At 46.8% G+C, this 16,297-nt stretch overlaps 1 protein-coding gene across 1 annotated transcript; it reads right to left on the bottom strand.

The window, feature by feature from the left end:
* Positions 1 to 902: 902 nt before the first annotated feature.
* Positions 903 to 1,690, bottom strand: LOC115163240 (extensin-like). Its single transcript, XM_029714966.1, has 2 exons — positions 1,175 to 1,690; positions 903 to 929 (listed from the first exon to the last, which is right to left on the bottom strand). The coding sequence occupies exons 1-2, from the start codon at positions 1,688 to 1,690 to the stop codon at positions 903 to 905; spliced, it is 543 nt and encodes a 180-aa protein (XP_029570826.1).
* Positions 1,691 to 16,297: the final 14,607 nt, after the last annotated feature.

The raw sequence follows: 16,297 nt of genomic DNA, 5'->3' as shown, positions 1-16,297 counted from the left end.
GGGAACCAGACATGCGCAGATCATCCGTTCACCTACTCTGCGTCTCACAAAGACAAGGTGGTTGGAACCAAAAATCTCAAATTTGGACTCATCAGACCAAAGGACACATTTCCACTGGTCTAATGTCCATTGTTTGTGTTTCTTGGCCCAAGCTTCCTCTGAACAGTTGATGTTGAGAAGTGTTTGTTACTTGAACTCTGTGAAACATTTATTTGGGCTGCAATTTCTGAGGCTGGTAACTCTAATGAATTTATCCTCTGCAGCAGAGGTAACTCTGGGTCTTCTTTCCTGTGGCGGTCCACATGAGAGACAGTTTCATCATAGCGCTTGATGGTTTTTGCGACTGCAGTTGAAGAAACTTTGAAAATTCTTGAAATGTTCCGTATTGACCTACCTTCATGTCTTTAAGTAATGATTGACTGTCATTTCTTTTTGCCTATTTGAGCTGTTCTTTCCATAATATGGACTTGGTCTTTTACCAAATAGGGCTATCTTCTGTATACCACCTCTACTTTGTCACAGCACACCTGATTGGCTGAAACACATTAAGAAAGAAAGCAATTCCACACATTAACTTTTAACAAGGCACACCTGTTATTGAAGTGCATTGAAATGCAGTCCAGGTGACTACCGCATGATGCTGTTTGAGAGAATGCCAAAAGTGTGCAAAGCTGTCATCAAGGCATAGGGTGGCTACTTTGAAGAAGCTAAAATCTAAAATATTGTTGGTTACTACATGATTCCATGTGTTTTTTCATAGTGTTGATGTCTTCACTATTATTCTGCAATGTAGAAAATAGTAAAAATAAAGAAAAACCCTTGAAGTTGTAGGTGTGTCCAAACCTTTGACTGGTACTGTATTTGATGAGCCAAAATTATTAGAAATGTTATGGAGGAGCTTATTAGTATGTGTGGGCACCTGGTGTTCTCTGAGCCAAACACAGAGGTGAGAAAAGTCTTTATGAAGCACACATACACAACCCCGGTCTTGGCCATGTTTATGTGGGCAGATGCCATATATTCTGACTGGTCACATAGATGGAGTAATTAATGAGGTAATGGCAGATGGGTGGGATGGGTGGGGAAGAGAGGAGTGAATTAAGAGAAAGGTGTGTAGACTGGCAGGGGAAAGACATATGGAATGAAGGGAGGAGAATAGCGGTAAGGTGTGTGCTGTGGGAGTCATGGTGGGGTGGGTATGGGTGGTGTGGTGGTGTGGGTGGGTGGCGTGGTGGGGCAGGTGTGGGTGGCGTGGTGGGGTGGGTGTGGGTGGTGTAGTGGTGTGGGTGGCGTGGTGGGGCAGGTGTGGGTGGCGTGGTGGGGTTGGTGTGGGTGGTGTGGTGGTGTGGGTGGCGTGGTGGGGCAGGTGTGGGTGGCGTGGTGGGGTGGGTGTGGGTGGTGTGGTGGGGAGGGTGTGGGTGACGTGGTTGGGCTGGTTTGGGTGGCGTGGTGTGGTGGGTGTGGGTGGTGTGGTGGTGTGGGTGGCGTGGTGGGGCAGGTGTGGGTGGCGTGGTGGGGTGGGTATGGGTGGTGTGGTGGTGTGGGTGGCGTGGTGGGGCAGGTGTGGGTAGCGTGGTGGGGTGGGTGTGGGTGACGTGGTTGGGCTGGTTTGGGTGGCGTGGTGGGGCGGGGCGAGTGTTGGTGGCGTGGTGGGGCGGGTGTGGGTGGGGAGCTGAGGATGCCTACGCATAGGGTCTCTCCCCTGCTCCAATAATAACTTGCGGTTTCGTGAATGTTCGACTGGCCCACAAAGAGGCCTAAGAACATCCCTGCCTGGCTGGAGGTGCGCCGTTCCATAGCAAATAAGGACGAGGACTCCTTGCTTTCTAAGAAGGAAATATTTTAACCATATCCCCTCCAATTTACTCTGGCACTGGTCTGGAAACCTGATTTTTATATGCATACTTTTTACATGGCCCAGGAAAGAGAGGATGATGGACGAGAGAGGAAGGCAACCTGCTATTAAAAAAATACTGCACTTGTAAATGCAGTGCAATAGCATTCGTTTGTGAGTGGTAACACCAATTAAAGCTGTGTATGTAAGGGGCAGGTACGGTCAGTTGTGTTTTCTCTGGGTTTTGTTTTCCCATGTAAAGCTAATGATCCAGACTCACCTATGGTTTTGTTTTGATCACACAGCGACCATAACTCAGGTCCCATGCTTTCTTTAAAAAAATACATCCAGAACACAAAGCCGCGTCTGAGAGGAGACAAAAACCATTCTGTTCAGGTTCCAGCAGGTTCCAGGCATAGCCGGCCAAACCTGAAGAGCTGTTGCTACCTGAGGTTGGATGGTAAAATAGCTTGTTGGTCCTGTTTTTAGGCCGTGGCTCTTGTCGTTTTTGGATGCAGCTGTGGTCTGGTCAGTAGTTGTAAGAGTGGGCCATTCAGGAGGCTGTTGGCTCTGGATGCTCTAACCAGGGTGCTGTACAGGAACCTTGCTAACAGCCAGGATGTCCTCTCTTTCCCTCCATTATCCACCATGCCCAGCCCAGGACACATACGGTCCTGAGAGGACTCCACTCCACAGGCCCACTAACCAGCATCCAAACCCCAGGAAACTAACTCCATAAAATAACCAAGGCAGGCAATGAGGAATGGTATGGAGAGCAATGGCCATGGATGTGGTGGAGTAGTCTGAGTAGTTATACACTGTTAGAAAAAAGGGTTCCAAAAGGGTTCTTCAGCTGTCCCAATAGGAGAACCCTTTTAAGTTCCAGGTAGAACCCTTTTTGGTTTCAGGTAGAACCCTTTCGGATTCCATGTAAAACCGTCTGTGGAAAGGGTTCTACCTGAAACCAAAAGGGTTTTACCTGGAACCTAAACGAGTTCTTCAAAAGGTTCTCCTATGGGGACAGCCGAAAACCCCTTTTAGGTTCTAGATAGCACTCGTGTAGTGATAGTAGCGACTGATCATTGAATTGCGCCTAATTGGTCCACCGGCATTATATGAGGACAACGAGGGAAGAAAAATATTGCGATAGAATATAAAACTGAGGAATTCCATGTCTGGATGACTAGGCCTGGTGACTGATGAGGTCAAATGCTGACACCGTTTGACGAAGAGGGGCAACCGTACGACAGAAAACGTGGTGTAAATATGATTTGAACAAAGGGTGGGGAGAGAGTGTTAATGGACAGCAAAGGTGATAGGTCCATGAATGATGAAAGGGGGCGCGACTGACTGTAGTGGAAAAGCGCTCTCTCTCCCTTTCTCTCAGGCGTCCCTCTCCCCCCATTTAGCGTGGCTATGCCTTCCCCATCTGCCCCTGGCCATATGAACAAGAATATCTCAATTCAATTCAATTGAAGGGGCTTTATTGGCAAGGGAAACATATGTTTACATTGTCAAAGCAATTGAAATAGATAATAAACAAAAGTGAAATAAACATTTTAAAAAATGATAAGCAAACACTAAACTCATAAAAGTTCCAAATGAATAGAGACATTTCAAAGGTCATATTATGGCTATATACAGTGTTGTAACGATGTGCAAATAGTTGCAATTCAACAGAAATATGGGCTGTGTTTAGAATGGTGTTTGCTCTTCACTGGTTTCCCTTTTCTTGTGGCAACGGGTCACAAATCTTGCTGCTGTGATGGAACACTGTGGTATTTCACCCAATAGAGGGAGTTTATCAAAATTAGATCTCGATCTCTCTCTCTCTCTCTTCTCTCTCTCTCTCTCTCTCTCTCTCTCTCTCTCTCGCTCAGCATTCACAAGTGCACTCTGGTCTTCTCCCAATTCCTGACCCACTAACAGATGCTCAATATGAAATACATACTCACATTCTCCATATTGAGCCCAGACATCCAAGAACCTCTTGCGGTTGTGGTCTTAAGTGTTTTGCTCTAAAGAGAAGAAATCATTCTCTCCGACCAATTCTCACTGGCTTCTTAAAGCCTCCAAACCAAACCCTGGGGGAGCTCTATCTCTCTCTGTCTTTCTGGCTCTCTCTCTCTCGCACTTCTGTTCTCACACACCTCCCGGTATGGACACGTAACCATGGAAATCCCTCAAAACAGGAAAAACAGGAAAATGCCAGAGAAACTGTTTTGTTATTGACACAGTCTTCAGATCAGAGGAGATTCAAGACGTCATTCTCACAAAAACGTCATGGAAAATCTAAGCCTTGATATTCATACCAGTATCTTAAGAGAGGAAGTAGTCATTAAAGATTAAGGATAGCAACCAGTGTTGCTAGCAAAATTGTGGATGGATGCCTGAAGCTGCTTTACACAGATGAGTCCAGACAAATGCTGCCGATTAAGCGGCCCATCAGCCTCAGCCGTCCAAAGCTCTGGTTTGGTCTGGTCAGAGAGTTATTTCTGAAGGCACAGGTGTGACCCCGTCAACCCTGGAGCGGTCACGATCACGATCCAGGCCTGGCCAAAGTCAGCTGGCTGGTGGGACATCATGTAAGTAAATGGTCCTCCCTACTCACCCTGCCTCCCCTCCTCCAGCCTAATCCACTCTAAGTGTTTACAGACAGCCTCTCCCTGGACAGGGTCAGATGGACCTTCTCAAACAGACCCCTCCGGACCCCAATTGGAACCCACGAGAAAATGTCAAAGGTCAGTGGTCAGGAGAGGAGGGGGCGTTCAGGGAAGGGCACTTGCTCAGCTTATCAAAGTCCTGTTTATTTTGCCGTCTGAGCCCCGGCTCAGCCTAGGACAGCAAACAGAGAGGAAGCAGGATTGTCAGTGGGATAAAATGGGAATTGGAATTTGGAAGTCAAGGGCAAACATATGTATATTGAACACCTCAGAATCACTGCATTGATGGCTGTATTGTCCGCACCATTGCAGCCTATAGGACTGTGTGTGTGTGTGTGTGTGTGTGTGTGTGTGTGTGTGTGTGTGTGTGTGTGTGTGTGTGTGTGTGTGTGTGTGTGTGTGTGTGTGTGTGTGTGTGTGTGTGTTTGTTTAAGTATACGGAAGTGCTAGCCAAGGAAGGTAGGTGAAGCAATGCACAGACACTTCATGCCTTGCCTAGGTACATAAACTTTGCTTGATTACATCTCTGGTGAACCTCAACTTCACACACACACACAAATGGGATTTTTTTGTATAAAGAACAGAACTGCAGCTCTGTCAAACTGTTTGTTTTGAGAAAGTCTGAATGAGTCCGAGTTAAAAGGGCCGGGTTTGGGATCCCCATCATACCATCACTGCAGAGCAATCTGATGGATAAATGTTTCTCTCCCCTCCTCCCCCCCTGCTCTTTCATCCTAGTATAATGGGATTGTGTAATAGACAATAGTTATATTACTGCACTAAAAGGTCATAAATTAACATACCCTCCCTAGACGCAAAACCCCCGTTAACCCCTCGCCCGTCTAACAGAGCAGAGTAATTCATGAGTAGCTACTAAATATCAAGGTGTTAGGCGATGTCACGCCCTGACCATAGAGAGCCATTGTTTCTCTATAGTGTAGTAGGTAAGGGCGTGACTAGGGGGTGATCTAGTATATCTATGTCTATGTTGTATTCTAATTTCTTTTTCTATGTTGGTGTTTTGTATGATTCCCAATTAGAGGCAGCTGGTAATCGTTGCCTCTAATTGGGGATCAAATTTAAGTAGTTATTTTTCCCACCTGTGTTTGTGGGATCTTGTTGCTGTGTAGTTGCCTATGAGCACTGCTTGAGCTTCACGTATCGTCTATTCTTTGTTGTTTTTTGCGTTTCACTTAAATAAAATATGTGGAACCCAGATCATCCTGCACGTTGGTCCGAGTATGCTTCCAGTTCGTACGACGAGCGTGACAGGCGAACAAAAACAGGTCCGCTCTGTATAAATTAACAATGTGCTGGGTTCAGTTCCCTTTTCGTTTTCTGTCCCCCTTTCTTCTGAGAAATGAATACAGTGCAGCACGTATTCTGTCATGTTATCAAAAACAACATGTCATGCTATTGACCAGAGACTACACTGAGTGTACAACACATTAGGAACACCTTCCTAATATTGAGTTACACCCCCTTTTGCCCTGATAACAGCCTCAATTTGTTGAGGCATGGACTCTACAAGGTGTCAAATGCGTTCCACAGGGATGCTGGCCCATTTGACTCCAATGGTTCCCACATTTGTGTCAAGTTGGCTGGATGTCCTGTGGGTGGGGGACCATTCTTGATACACACGGGAAACTGTTGAGCGTGAGAAACCCAGCAGCGTTGCAGTTCTTGACACAAACTGATCCACCTGATACATACTACCATACCCCATTCAAAGGCCCTTAAATCTTTTGTCTTGCCCATTCACCCTCTGAATGGCACACATACACAATCCATGTCTCAATTGTCTCAAGGCTTAAAAATCCTTCTTTAACCTGTCTTCTCCCCTTAATCTACACTGATTGAAGTGGATTTAACAGGTGACATCAATAAGGGATCACAGCTTTCAGTCTATGTCATGGAAAGAGCCGGGGTTCCTAATGTTTTGTACTCTCAGTGTATATCAAGACAAAGAACAGTTATTTTTCATAATAATTTCAGGGGACAACGGTTTGAGTTTAGAGCCTTCCTGTATATGTGTAACCACGCCAGCTTCAGTAACATTGTCCGGCCAGAGAGAGAGTGTGTGTGTTGATATCTCTGGGTCCAAGACTGTGATGCTTTAGCCCTACTGATGCTTTAGCCTCTATGTTTAAACTAATAACACACGCAGGGGCCATGCCACAGCAGTGTAAATGAGATAATGAAAAGGCAGACTAAGGGCCACACTTTCACACTGACTAGATCGACAACATCTATGTGGCCCTCAGAGCAAACATACACTTAGGTTAAGAGTTTTCGTTAAAAAAATATATACATGTTTGATGCATGGAAATGGCCAAACCACACAGTCTCAAAACTATACAGTTTATTTGCTTCATTTTTCTAAAACGTTTTTTTTACAGTCTGTGTGGTCAGGGCCATGTTCAGACCTTTCAGGGGGCAGCTGCTCCTAAATAAAAAAGAAAGAAAAAAACTCCCCCCTTGAAAAAAACATTTGACTTTCATACCTCGAAAATCATAACATACTATAACTGCCAATGAAGGGAATTTATTTTTTTATTTTTTTACCGATGGCCTATTATTTTCTGCAATAGCACACTCCTAAGTGGCACAGCGGTTTAAGGCACTGCATCTCAGTGCTAGATGCGTCACTACAGACCCTGGTTTTATTTCAGGCTGTGATTGGGAGTCCCATAGACCGGCGCACAATTGGCCCAGCGTCGTTTAGGTTTGGCCGGGGTAGGCTCTCATTTTAAATAAGAATTTGTTCTTAACTGACTTGCCTAGTTAAATAAAGGTAAAATAAAATCAAATAAAAAATTAAAAAATTGTAACCAAGCTAGTTACCGTGCCTCCTAAAGACATGATTGACACTGGGAAAAGAGCGTAGGCAGTCCCTCTGCTCTCGTGGACCCTGGGTTTATCATTCATGTTGATGATTGATGTAAATCCGCTAGTTAGCTAGTGTGATAATTTTTTTTGTGATTGTGATTTATCTTCATTGCACTTAAATAATAACTTGATACGGTAATATAGCCTAATATTCATCATCTTCTAACTCATGATGTATGGCTGGCGGGCTAATGGCTTGTGTGGATAGTTTAGTACATGGGGATTAGCTAGAGTCTAGAGTACCTGTGTTAAGTGATTCATTTGTAAATCGGGAGGTGCCGGAACAAAAAATTACCGCAAGAGGTACCAGAACGCATGACAATTATAATGTTTGACCTTTATAGTAAATCATTGCAGTAATATTACACATATAGCAGTAGAGTAGAGAGGCAGTAACAGAAGTGTCACGCCTGCTCCCGCTCCGACGCTCAACGTCACCGGTTTATTAACCACCGGTCCTGGCAGCCCGTCATTACGCACACCTGCGCCCCATCATTATGCACATCTGGACTTCATCACTACCTTGATTACTTCCCCTTTATCTAGGACTCTGTAGCCTCACTCATCAGGCAATATTGGTTCTGTTTAAAACCTGTTAGGGCTAAGGGGCAGTATTTACACGGCCGGATAAAAAACGTACCCGATTTAATCTGGTTACTACTCCTACCCAGTAACTAGAATATGCATATAATTATTGGCTTTGGATAGAAAACACCCTAAAGTTTCTAAAACTGTTTGAATGGTGTCTGTGAGCATAACAGAACTCATATGGCAGGCAAAAACCTGAGAAGATTCTGAACAGGAAGTGGCCTGTCTGACAAGATCTTGTTTTTCTTGTCTCTGTTTATTGAAGACTGAGGATCTTTGCTGTAACGTGACACTTCCTACGGCTCCCATAGGCTCTCAGAGCCCGGGAAAAAGCTGAATGATGTCATTCCAGCCCCAGGCTGAAACACATTTGCGCTTTTGGCAAGTGGCCGATAAGAGGATAATGGGCTTAGGCGCGTGCACGAGTCGATCCCGTGCTTTATTTTCTGTCGTCTATTTACCTAAACGCAGATTCCCGGTCGGAATATTATGGCTTTTTTACGAGAAAAATGGCATAAAAATTGATTTTAAACAGCGGTTGACATGCTTCGAAGTACGGTAACGGAATATTTAGAATTTTTTTGTCACGAAATGCGCCGTGCTCGTAACCCTTATTTACCATTCGGATAGTGTCTTGAACGCACGAACAAAACGCCGCTGTTTGAACATAACTATGGATTATTTGGGACCAAACCAACATTTGTTATTGAAGTAAAAGTCCTGGGAGTGCATTCTGATGAAGAACACCAAAGGTAATCAAACTTTTCTAATAGTAAATCGGAGTTTGGTGAAGGCTAAACTTGCTGGGTGTCTAAATAGCTAGCCCTGTGATGCCGGGCTATCTACTTAGAATATTGCAAAATGTGCTTTCACCAAAAAGCTATTTTAAAATCGGACATATCGAGTGCATAGAGGAGTTCTGTATCTATAATTCTTAAAATAATTGTTATGCTTTTTGTGAACGTTTATCGTGAGTAATTTAGTAAATTGTTAGTAAATTCGCCGGAAGTTTGCGGGGGGGTATGCTAGTTCTGAACGTCACATGCTAATGTAAAAAGCTGGTTTTTGATATAAATATGAACTTGATTGAACAAAACATGCATGTATTGTATAACATAATGTCCTAGGTGTGTCATCTGATGAAGATCATCAAAGGTTAGTGCTGCATTTAGCTGTCTTCTGGGTTTTTGTGACATTATATGCTAGCTTGAAAAATGGGTGTCTGATTATTTCTGGCTGGGTACTCTGCTGACATAATCTAATGTTTTGCTTTCGTTGTAAAGCCTTTTTGAAATCGGACAGTGTGGTTAGATTAACGAGAGTCTTGTCTTTAAAATGCTGTAAAATAGTCATATGTTTGAGAAATTGAAGTAATAGCATTTCTAAGGTATTTGAATAACGCGCCACAGGATTCCACTGGCTGTTACGTAGGTGGGACGATTTGGTGCCACCTACCCTAGAGAGGTTACGTACGGGACACCGTTGAAGCTGGTGCCCCTCCTAACCGCAAAACATTAGACCGCAAAACATTAGATTATGTCCTGACGCTGCTCTTGTTCTGCACCCTATTCACAAGAAGACTGCGCGAAGTGGTCCTGATGGAGTTGGGGTGCCGAGACGACACCCTCTCCTTGGTTGCACTCATCACGATGGACATCCGTCTGGATAACCTTCTTCGGAAGCGTCGGCACCCCCATCGCCTCTCTCCCTCCTCTGTTAACCATCAGAGCCTGAACCCACGGAAGTAGGGAGGTAGGGGCCACACACCTCCCAGCGGCTGAGCAACGACATCCGAGACAGCTGGGGCTCTGTCCCTATTGCGGTTAGGAGGGGCACCAGCTTCAACGGTGTCCCGTACGTTCCAACCCAGGGTCCAGGAGAGCAGAGGGACTGCCCCGTGATCATCCGTCTCCTGGGTTAGGCATGAGTATTCCATCATCAGTTTCTGCCAAATCGATATCAATTTCACTAGCTGGCTGTCCCTCGTGTTGTCTAATAGCTCTAGTGGACTCCTGTTCCACAGAGAATTTTATTGACCAGGCCCTTGCCTTCTCCCTGAACATCACCTCATACCCGCTCTCCTTTCCGTTTCTGGTTGAAGCGCTGGATAATCGACCACTGGGATCCAGAACTATCACACACATCACAGCACCACTCACCCTCACAGTGGAGTCCACACACCAAGAAAGCCTTTTCTTCCTCATCATCGGTGCACCCGTACACAAGATCATCCTCGGCCTCCCATGGCTCCAACGCCATGACCCCACCATCTCATGGTCGAGGATGACAATCACGGACTGGGCACCCGAATGCCGGTGGACCTGTTTTCCCTTCCTCTGTGGTTCAACGTCGAATGAGAGTCCTGTGGTTGCCCTTCAGCACAACATCCCGGAGATATACCAAGACCTGCGGGAGGTTTTCTCCAAGACCAGCGCCACCATTCTCCCTCCTCAATGCCACTGGGACTGTGCCATCGACCTGCTTGCAGCCTTCGCACAACCGCGCAGCCACATATACCCTCTGTTGGTGGCTGAAACTAAGGCTATGGAGGAGTACATCCATGAGGCTCTTTAACAAGGTTTAATTCACACATCCACCTCCCCTGCAGGCTTCTTCTTCGTGGCCAGGAAGGATGGAGGGTTAGGCCCGTGCATTGACCAGAGAGTTCTGAATTCCATCACCACAAAGTACCGCTACCCTCTCCCATTGGTGCCGGGCCGTGATCAAACAGCTTCGCGGGGCCCGATTCTTTACCAAATTGGACCTGCGGACTGCCTACAATCTTATCCAAATCTGGGAGGGGTGATGCCTTATGGATTAGTCAGTGTTCCAGGCATTCATTAACGAGGTGTTCTGGGACAAGCTCGGACGCCAGGTGGTTGTGTATATAGACGACATCCTGGTCTACACGGCTATCTTGGAGGATCAGTAGTCCTGGAACCCCTCCTGGCTAATCACCTGCATGTCAAAGCGGAGAAGTGCTAATTCCATCAGGAGGCTGTCTCCTTTTTGGGTTACCACTTCGGCCTGCACTGAGTGATGATAGATGGTAAGAAGGTTGATGCTGTTAGGTCATGGCCAGTCCCAACCACCATAAAGGGGTAACAAAGGTTTTTGGGGTTTGACAACTTCTACCGCCAATTCATAAAGAACTAGCTCTATCGCCTCTCCTCAATTGTGGTCCCGGTAAGTTGGGGTGGAGTCCTGCAGCCAATGAAATCTTCCACCTACTGAAGGGATGTTTCCCCTCTCCCCAGTTGCTCAAACACCCAGAAGTGGGTGTGGGGGCTGTCCCACCAAGAAGGTAATCCACAGAAATTGTTTCCATGTGCATATTACTCAAACAAACTGTCTCCTGCCGAAAGGAACTATGATGTCAGCGATCGGGAGCTCCTGGCAGTGAAGTTGGTATTAGAGGAGTGGAGACAGGCTGGAGGGTGCCAAGGACCCATTTCTCATCCTCACGACCATCGTAACCTGGAGTACATACGGACAGCAAGACGGTTGAACCTGTGCCAAGGAAGATGGGAGCTTTCATTCAATAGTTTCGACTTCACTCTGACTTATCACCCAGGTTCAAAGTACATCAAAGCCGATGCCCTGTCCCGTCTCTACGATTCGGGAGAGGTTCCTGTCCTGAGTGCACCCATTCCGCCCTCTTGAGTCGTAGCCCCTGTGCTCTGGGACGTAGATGTGAACATTCGCCAGGCCCTGGAGAGGGAACCCGCACCTGCTACCTGTCCTCCTGAATGCACCTACATTCCCACGGGGATAAGGGATCGACTGTTGACCTGGGCACACACAGCTGTTGTCGCTGGACATGCAGGTATCACCCACACTATTCAATCCATCTCTGGAAAGTACTGGTGGCCCCCTTGGCGCAGGACGTCACTCGCTACATGAACTCCAGTTCCATATGTGCCCAAACTAAATATCCCCGGGCACGCTGCTGCAGGGAAACTCCTTCCCCTTCTTGTGCTTCAGCATCCCTGGTCTCATCTGTCCATAGATTTTTTTCAATGATCTCCCCTCCCCTGGTGGTTTCACACCATTTTGTTGGTTGTGGACAGATTCTCTAAATCCTGCTGTTTTATCCCTCTCTCTGGTCTCCCTACCACTCTCCAGGTTGCTGAGGCACTTCTCGAGCAGGTCTTTCCAGCACTATGGCCTTCCGGAGGACATCGTCTCCAACCGTGGCCCCTAATTCATGTCATGGGTATGGAAAGCCTTCATGGAGAAGCTGGGGGTCACGGTCAGCCTCACTTCCAGGTGCCGGCCTAAGTCTAACGTGCAGGTGGAGAGGATGAACCAGGAGCAGAGGAGGTTCCTGAGGAGTCACTGCCAAGACCGGCAGAGGGAGTGGGACAGATTCTTTCCCTGGGTGGAGTACACCCAGAATTAATTGCGTCACTCTTCCACCAGGCTGACTCCCTTCCAGTATGTTCTGGGATATCAGCCAGCCCTAGCCCTGGGGACTCCAAGCCAAACTGAAGCTCCTGCGGTGGACGAGTGGTTCAGGCGCACAGAAGAGGTTTGCCCACGTGAGGCTCCAGTGCGCTGTCCGCCGCCAGAAGGAGTAGTCGGATCGCCAATGCAGTGAGGCCACCGTGTTCCATCCTGGTGATTGCATCTGGCTCTGCACCAGGAACCTCCCACTCTGCCTGCCCTGTAAGAAGCTGAGCCCCGGTTGAGAAGCTGAGCCCTTGTTGAACGACCCCCCGGTTTGTAGGGTCGTTCAAGGTCCAACGAGGTGACGTATAGATTACAGCTCCCCATTAACTACCAGATCTCACCCTCTTTTCATGTTTCCCTCATCAGGCCAGTGGTTCCTGGTCCCCTGGCTGAGGCCGTCCCCCATGACACCCCTCCGCCTCCCCTGGACATCGAGGGGAGCACCGCCTATGCAGTTAGGTCCCTCCTGACATTGTGAGGGTCGGCTCCAGTACCAAGTGTACTGGGAGGGGTACGGTCCTGAGAAGCGCTCTTGAGTCCTGGTGGCAACATTCTGGACCCCAACATCATCTGGGAGTTCCATCTCCACTGACCGGCCCGCTCCTTGCCATCGGGGTCGCCCTCCTGGCTGGTGATGTCCTGCGACTGGAGCCGTGAGTTGGGGGGGCCTACTCCTGCTCCCTCCCTCTGGCGCTCGACGTCGCAGGTCTACTATCCACCGGCCCTGGCAACTATATTACGCACACCTGTTCCCCATCATTAGGCACACCTGGTCATCATTTTCTCCTTGATTACGCCCCCTTTATTTAGCCCTCAGTTGACGGAGAGTCATTAGGAGGTATTGTGTCCTCTCACGTTCAGTGTGCTTCTCATGTTTGTTCATTATTAAACTCACTTTCTGCACCTTCTTCCTGACTCCCTGCGTATACGTTACAACTGTAGGGTATGCATGCCCTGTTATTGGGCTGAAAACAAACCACAGATAGGCATTTTTTTTTAAAGAAGCTATCCACAGTGGCTAAATTATAGGCCTACTCAGGTACAGTAAGCTATTCGGAATTATTTTATTTCTTTCTGATCAGACAGCAGTAATTCTATAACTTTGGCACATTTATTTAAATGTCGGGGTGGCGTGTGGTGAACTTGACGACATCACAACGACTTGGGGGAAGTTGGTTCAGAACAACAACAACAAACTGTATACAAAAAATATATATAATATAGCATCACCCAAAAGGGCACTTGGCCAGTGGGAGAGCAAAGGGGCAGGTGCACGAACACTGGTAGAACACTAGCTGTGCACATGCCTGTGTGGAGTAGAGGGAAACCCATTCACCCCGCTATGATATACAGTAGCTTGATGCAGACTTGGTGGCAGAAATATGTTTTTTCTCTTTTAGTTCTTACAAATATCCACATACTCAGGAATATCCTTGTCATCCTTTCACTCATTACACAAGTTTCATATTTTGCCACCTGAACTTAGTTTAAGGATCTTAACTGGCAGCTCCTCCTGCACACCCCAGGAGGCAAGGTTAGAGGACACAGCCAATTAGAGAACAGATCAACATCGTCTTGCCTCACATGGACTGTGAGGAAGAACAGTCGGACTATAAATTGTTGCTGGGGGTGCTGATGTTGAAATCATGTCATTAGAGTAGCCAATTATATCTGACTGCATGTCAGCCCCAGTGCCAGTATCTCATCAGAACTCACATTCACATTGTACTTTCAGCACATTCTCAAGTAATGGTGTGTTTTCTATTCCAATAAAATGAGGTCCATCTCTTGTAAAGACCCTCCCCCAGATCTTCATTGTGTTTTTTCTACGTGTCTGTACTCTGAGTGCACGTTACCTCGCACGGTGGTAGAGACAAAAACCTTGTTTACCTCTGATCCACTTCATCCACACAGAGCTGTGTGTGGCCTAACCCCATGGGAGCCTGTGTGTGTGTCTTTAAAAACATGAAGCCACAGGATGACACGGACGTTGCCTTTTACCATAGTCACCGTGGCGATGGGGTTCAGCAGTCAGGGTGGGCGTCAGACCTGGTTGAGCGGGGGGAACGCACCATGGCAACACAGGAGGTCAGCGCTGTAGGTTTACGGACATGGTCACCTGATGTTTGTGTGGAAACTTGGTGTCATCTTTTCCAGAAAGGCAGCAGGCATCATTCATCATACGCCACATACTCACACATAGGAAACGTCAACCACAAGAGCTGATGACGATATTTTGAGTCAGTCCGTCAAAGGTTTGACATGATTATAATCAAGAGAAGACAGGTCAGAGTAGATATTGCAAGAAGTAGGGCAGCCAGGAGAGAGAGAGAGAGAGAGAGAGAGAGAGAGAGAGAGAGAGAGAGAGAGAGAGAGAGAGAGAGAGAGAGAGAGAGAGAGAGAGAGAGAGAGAGAGGGAGATTGGACGGACGAGACGTACACAGTGGTTAGCTTGTGTGTTTGGTTAGTTAAGGAAACGCGCTGTGGCATTATTGTTTTCTTAGTGGTTGGACCGTGACGTAAAAATAAAGCCAGAAGTTCAAAGGCAGCCAGTGTTACTCACAGTGGGGTGTATACCCCAAGCATTAGGCCCCATTCCACCTTCCCTCCTGCTTTCTCTACTGCTCTAGTGCCCCTTTCATAGAACATCAAGCAGCCCTAGGCTAGGCCACTTCACGGTAGCTCCGCACGCCCAGTCAGCCCTCTCAGCCCATAGTTTGTCCACCTCGGACCCTGCCAACCTGGCCTGGCCGGAGTGGGAGATGGGATGTTGGTTTACCTTCATCTTGGGAGGTAACTGGACTAGAAGAGGCCACCTTCGACATTTTTCTACACCCCAGGTTTATTTAAATTCCACAGAAATCCGCACTCTGTCTAGTCAAGTCAGCAGACCACTAATCCATATGAATACGAATATATATCCATCATATGTTAATCACAGAAATACAAGTATTTCATTCCTTTTCCTCCGGTAACAGTATTACAATGAAGAGGGGAATAAATACTGGTAGGGACATGCCTCAAATTGGTCCTTCATAAAATGATGTGGGTAACAAGAACACTTTAACACAGCCACAAAGTGTTCAGAGCAGGTAATTTAGAGTTGTTTTAGGCCACAAATGAGTACCTGATCCTTCCCTTAGCATGGTGGCTAATGACCCTCCATGGGTTGACTAGTCTGACATTATAAAAAAAGAGATAAATGTTTATAGTCTAAAGATGACATCACAGGAGCAAAGGTCTGAACAAATACGCAGACCCTGCACCCCTCTCTCCCCTCTCCACTTCCCAGGGACCTTTGCTTTGGAAAATAGCTTTAAACGGCCAGAATCCTTTGCCCATTTACCCAGCACATTTATTTGGTCTACCGTTGAAAACATAAACTTTTACTTAACTGTGTATTATTAAAATGTAAGATCTTTTTCCACCGGGCCATGGTGATAGGATGTGTGCATGTGTGTGTGTTCCAACCAGGGGTTTCCTTGTTAATCCCCTTACTGGTAATGTAGAGGAATAAATGCCTTTTTGGTTGAGTCATTTGTTGTCTCCACTGTGGCTGTGATTTCTGTCATATTGATACTTTGTGTGATATTTGTTTTGGATTTAAATGTCTGTAAGTTATGTACTTCTCTCTCTCTTTCTCTCCCCCCTCTCTTTCTCTTTCTCTCTCGCACACACACACACACACACACACACACACACACACACACACACACACACACACACACACACACACACACACAGTCATAGTCATCTCCTGGAGTCTGAATCCCATTGCCAGTACACTCATTCCTGGAGGAGACTGATGTCCATCCTCGTTAGCTATTCCTCAGCAACACAGTAACCCAATCCCGCTGGCTGCTTATCCGCT

This window comes from Salmo trutta, chromosome 2 (assembly GCF_901001165.1).
Source record: "Salmo trutta chromosome 2, fSalTru1.1, whole genome shotgun sequence".
Lineage (NCBI taxonomy): Eukaryota > Metazoa > Chordata > Actinopteri > Salmoniformes > Salmonidae > Salmo > Salmo trutta.
Note: the sequence above shows the minus strand (reverse complement) of the source record. Positions and strands in the feature narration are given on the sequence as shown.

Bases quoted from the DNA above. Each gene is read 5' to 3' on its own strand.
- LOC115163240 (XM_029714966.1), bottom strand. From the start codon at position 1,690: ATGCGTAGGCATCCTCAGCTCCCCACCCACACCCGCCCCACCACGCCA. The intron at 930-1,174 runs GCACACACCTTA...TGTTTGGCTCAG, and splicing joins ACCCCACCATGACTCCCACA to AGAACACCAGGTGCCCACAC.